This window comes from Pinus tabuliformis, chromosome 9, assembly GCF_031772625.1.
Source record: "Pinus tabuliformis cultivar Carrire ecotype Pingquan chromosome 9, CPIR1, whole genome shotgun sequence".
In the NCBI taxonomy this organism is placed as follows: domain Eukaryota; kingdom Viridiplantae; phylum Streptophyta; class Pinopsida; order Pinales; family Pinaceae; genus Pinus; species Pinus tabuliformis.
This window is the reverse complement of record NC_142307.1, coordinates 1,193,897,404-1,193,901,522: the sequence shown is the minus strand read 5'-3', so window position 1 is coordinate 1,193,901,522 and position 4,119 is coordinate 1,193,897,404. Positions and strand designations below refer to the sequence as shown.

The following is a 4,119-nucleotide window of genomic DNA, read 5'->3' as shown; positions in this document are numbered from 1 at the left end:
CTCTCATTTTTTTCCTTGTTGCGTACAGAACATGACAACATTGAAGTGACTTATGAACAATCCGGGTATTGAATTATGAATATAACAAATTGAATTATGAGAGACAACGAATAGAATCAGGCAACATTGAAATGAATTGTCAACGATCGCCTGAAACGTCAATGTCGACTGCGCATTGAATAGAGAAAGATTGAAGTGAATTGTCAATGTCAATGAGTCGCAGATATTACTAATACACTTGACGTCTGCATTTCCTGAACTCCATCGATTAATTCACATGGCTTCTTCTAAATCATTTCCATAATGTTACTTTTCAATCCAAACGCTTATAAATAACTTCTGAAATCGAACCACATCTTCAGAGAAGCGAAGGAGTTGAATTCCTGGCGAGGGAGACGATGATGATAATGGTTGCAAATATTCGTGTCCAGCTTCAGTTTGTGCTCATGCTAATCTTGTTGAGCATCTTGCCATCTTCTCAGACAGCCACAACACCCTCCGGTAAGAGGATGGTACGATATTGAATTGACGGACAGTTATATAATGATGAGACCATATGGTCGAATTAATGCCGCCTTATTTGTTTTATGTATGGGTCTCATGATTCGCAGGTTTTCCGTTTGTGTTTATGACTGTGGATGGGGAGAAAGCAGCTGCAAGAAAATATGATTACATTGTAGTTGGAGGAGGAACGGCCGGCTGTCCCTTGGCCGCAACGCTTTCTACCAAGTATTCGGTTTTGTTAGTGGAGAGGGGAGGATCTCCTTATGGAGTGCCCGACATCGAGAACGCCGACGCTTTTGGTAAGGTGTTCGGTGAGACCGACAATTACACTTCTATAGCGCAGACGTTTATTTCAGAGGATGGAGTGAGTAATGTGAGAGCGAGAGTTCTGGGCGGCGGAACTGCTATCAATGCGGGCTTCTACAGTAGGGCGGGCTCCGAATATGTTCGTAATGTGGGATGGGACGAGGGACTTGTAGAGGAGTCGTATGAATGGGTGGAGAAGCAGAATGCCTTCAAACCGTATCAACTGTCGCCTTGGTCGTTGGCTATCAGAGATGGCCTCCTGGAAGCAGGGGTTCTTCCATACAATGGATATACGTTGGATCATTTGGATGGAACCAAGATCAGCGCCTCCACCTTTGACAACAAAGGCAAAAGACACACAGCAGCAGATCTTCTCAGGTCAGCCAATCCCGACAATATCGTAGTCCTTCTCAATGCTACCGTCAGCAGGATTCTCTTCAATTGTCCAGAAGAGGGTAATTTATTTAGCATCACATTATTTCTAGGTTTTATATTTCTCTTACACATGACTTATGTGTCAGAACATTTGTTGATAATATTGTTTACATGGTTTTCAAATCACTTATAATAAAGATTGGACTAATAGATCGAGATCCAGATCGTAAACATAGATTGACTGTTTTGAGTATGAAATGGATCACGCAGAAAAGAAGGATGGCTCCTCTCCGAAGCCGAGGGCAAGTGGTGTTGAATTCATGGACGGCCATGGACACTCTTATCAAGTTTTTCTGAATGAATCATCACGTTCCAGCGAGGTAGTCCTTAGCGCAGGAGCCCTAGGCAGCCCCCAGCTGCTGATGTTGAGCGGAATTGGCCCATCTCAACTTCTCAAAGAATTCAATATTCCTGTACTCTTACATTCGCCCTTCGTAGGGCAAAGGATTCAAGACAACCCTCGTGCGTCCGTAATCTGGCAATCTCACCAATTCTACACATTACAGGTAGTGGGTATTCTTAAAGGCTCTCAAAATTACATCGAGCACGTGAGCCTCTTGGTTAATGGCAGCGCATCCCCACACGGCCCAAACCAGAGCAACATTTATTATGAAGAAATTATTGAGAAGCTGGCGTTTCCGTTATCGAGGGGAGAGCTTCGGTTACGCAGCAGGGATCCTCGAGACAATCCATCTGTTCGATACAACTATTATTCTCACCCTCTGGACCTCCAGAGATGCGTGGATGCCGTGAGGGTGATAGCTAAACTCCTGGACACATCATCTATGCGGATATTTAATGCTGATTCGTCTCATGGCTTCAACTTCAGTGGGCGGGCGTTGCCAAAAAACATTTGGGACGACGCAGCCATGGCACAGTTCTGCCGTGATACGCTGGACACAATGTATCATCACCATGGAGGATGTGAAGTTGGGTTTGTGGTTAGCGAGAGGTATGAGGTGAAGGGAATTGATAATCTGAGGATTGTGGACGTGTCAACGTTCACAGACAGTCCTGGCACCAACCCACAAGCAACCACTATGATGCTCGGCAGGTAATTCAAATATTTTGCACATTTCAATTGGGTTTCCATCGTTTTCTCTCTACACAGAAATGGATGTGAAGTATAATATTGGTGTGGTGTATGAATGCAGATATGTAGCAGTGAAGATTCTTCAAGAGTGGGGTCACTGAAAGCAATCTCCCTCATTCGCATTGGCAGGCAGCTGCAATATTTGACGTCGATACTTGCTTTACATTGATAAAGAATATCGACAAGGTTTACATAACTGAAGAAGATTTACGTTCTCAACTGGTAGATTTGATTTACTATATTCGCATTTAATAAAAATTCGCAGTTGCGTTTAATAAGTCTCGCTTATCCCTTTATAAGTCATAATAAGTCTCGAGCTATCTGGTTGGGCATATACGTTGCAGTCATTTTTGACCTGGGAGATTGAGTTCATTTTAAACATGTGTTTCAGCTGGGAACATATGTCATCCGTGGGGACTGTACCTCTTGGAACTATTTGCAATGGCTCGTTTTAATTTTATATCATCCTTTATATGAAATTGCCTTTACGTGACCTTTTGTTTTTAATTCTTTAAATTATTTAATTAAATATTTATGTTATTTATATTAAAAATATATTAATGAATATATTATGGGCTGAAATTGTTTATCTTTGACCAAATGCATATAATTATCTAATGAAAATATAAAATATATATAATTATTTGACGAAAGTATAAAATTTTATATAAATTTAGAATCCTAATATTGTTTCCATTTATTAATATCAATATAATATAATATAATAATTAATTTGTATTCATTTTTTAAAATTATAATATTTTTAATAAAGTGAATGTATGAAGATGGGTTACACTTTTCCCACCAAATGTGATTATGAAATGTCAAAATTTTAGTCTTTTATTGAATTGAAAGAGTAAAACCCCAATTTGTATACCAAATGTGCTTATGAAATGTCAAAATTTTAGTCTTTTATGGAATTGAAGGAGTAAAACCCCAATTTGTAGACAATTATATTGCTCTCCTAATAATATTTTTGCAAAAAAAAGTAGTGTTGTATAATATGTCAATTTTCCATTAAATTAAATGCTTGTCCTTGCAAATTCCAATATATCTTAAGAGGCATTCCCGTGTTTGTGTAGCATAACTTAGTCTAAAATATGTAATTAATATATATATATATATATATATATAAAGCATAATTTACTTGGAGAGAAGCTTTTCATATTAATTTATTTTTTGCAAAATTATATATATTTTATATATATATATATATATATATATAAGCATAATTTACTTGGAGAGAAGCTTTTCATATTAATTTATTTTTTGCAAAATTATTTATATATAATATTTTAAGTGCATTTTGAAGACACATGTGTTCGCGTAATTGGCCTAATATTTCAACTACATTTTGACACGTTTTCGCCTAATAAATTGAAACACCAAGAGTATCCTTTTGAAGGACTCGAACATTGTTGTATTTTTTGAAATTTCTTAGTTGTGTATATTTTATGTTATTGATTTTTTATTTGCCTTTTTAAAACTGTCCAAAAAAATTTCAAGCATTATGTTTAAAAGAAATTAGATTAAAATATCATATGAATTCTAAAATGTCAAACTCATATGTCATTTGATAGAGGATTCCTTCATGAATCCAACATGATCAACTATGCTACCTAAGGACAATTTTTTCCCTAATTCTGCTAGGCTACAAAATTATGTTGTAGATAAATCTGGAGAAGGGGTGCTAAAATTGTGGTTTTTAGGACCTCGCGCTTAAATAATAAATTCAAATAGATTGATTAGGGAGCCATTTATGTGGTCAACATTAAGCTCGA

At 37.0% G+C, this 4,119-nt stretch overlaps 1 protein-coding gene across 1 annotated transcript; it reads left to right on the top strand.

The window, feature by feature from the left end:
• The first annotated feature begins 259 nt into the window (after positions 1-259).
• LOC149152821 (protein HOTHEAD-like) lies at positions 260-2,795 on the top strand. The gene is made up of 4 exons (XM_089438343.1): positions 260-501; positions 612-1,265; positions 1,456-2,299; positions 2,400-2,795. Exons 1-4 carry the CDS (start codon positions 399-401, stop codon positions 2,437-2,439), a joined length of 1,641 nt encoding a protein of 546 aa, XP_089294469.1. The 5' UTR covers positions 260-398; the 3' UTR covers positions 2,440-2,795.
• The last annotated feature ends 1,324 nt before the right edge of the window (positions 2,796-4,119 follow it).

What these genes read in the sequence shown, in the direction of transcription:
- LOC149152821 (XM_089438343.1), top strand. Translation starts at nt 399, where the DNA reads ATGATGATAATGGTTGCAAATATTCGTGTCCAGCTTCAGTTTGTGCTC. An exon ending in GACAGCCACAACACCCTCCG is followed by an intron (nt 502 to 611) that starts GTAAGAGGATGG and finishes CATGATTCGCAG; the next exon opens with GTTTTCCGTTTGTGTTTATG. An exon ending in CTTCAATTGTCCAGAAGAGG is followed by an intron (nt 1,266 to 1,455) that starts GTAATTTATTTA and finishes TGGATCACGCAG; the next exon opens with AAAAGAAGGATGGCTCCTCT.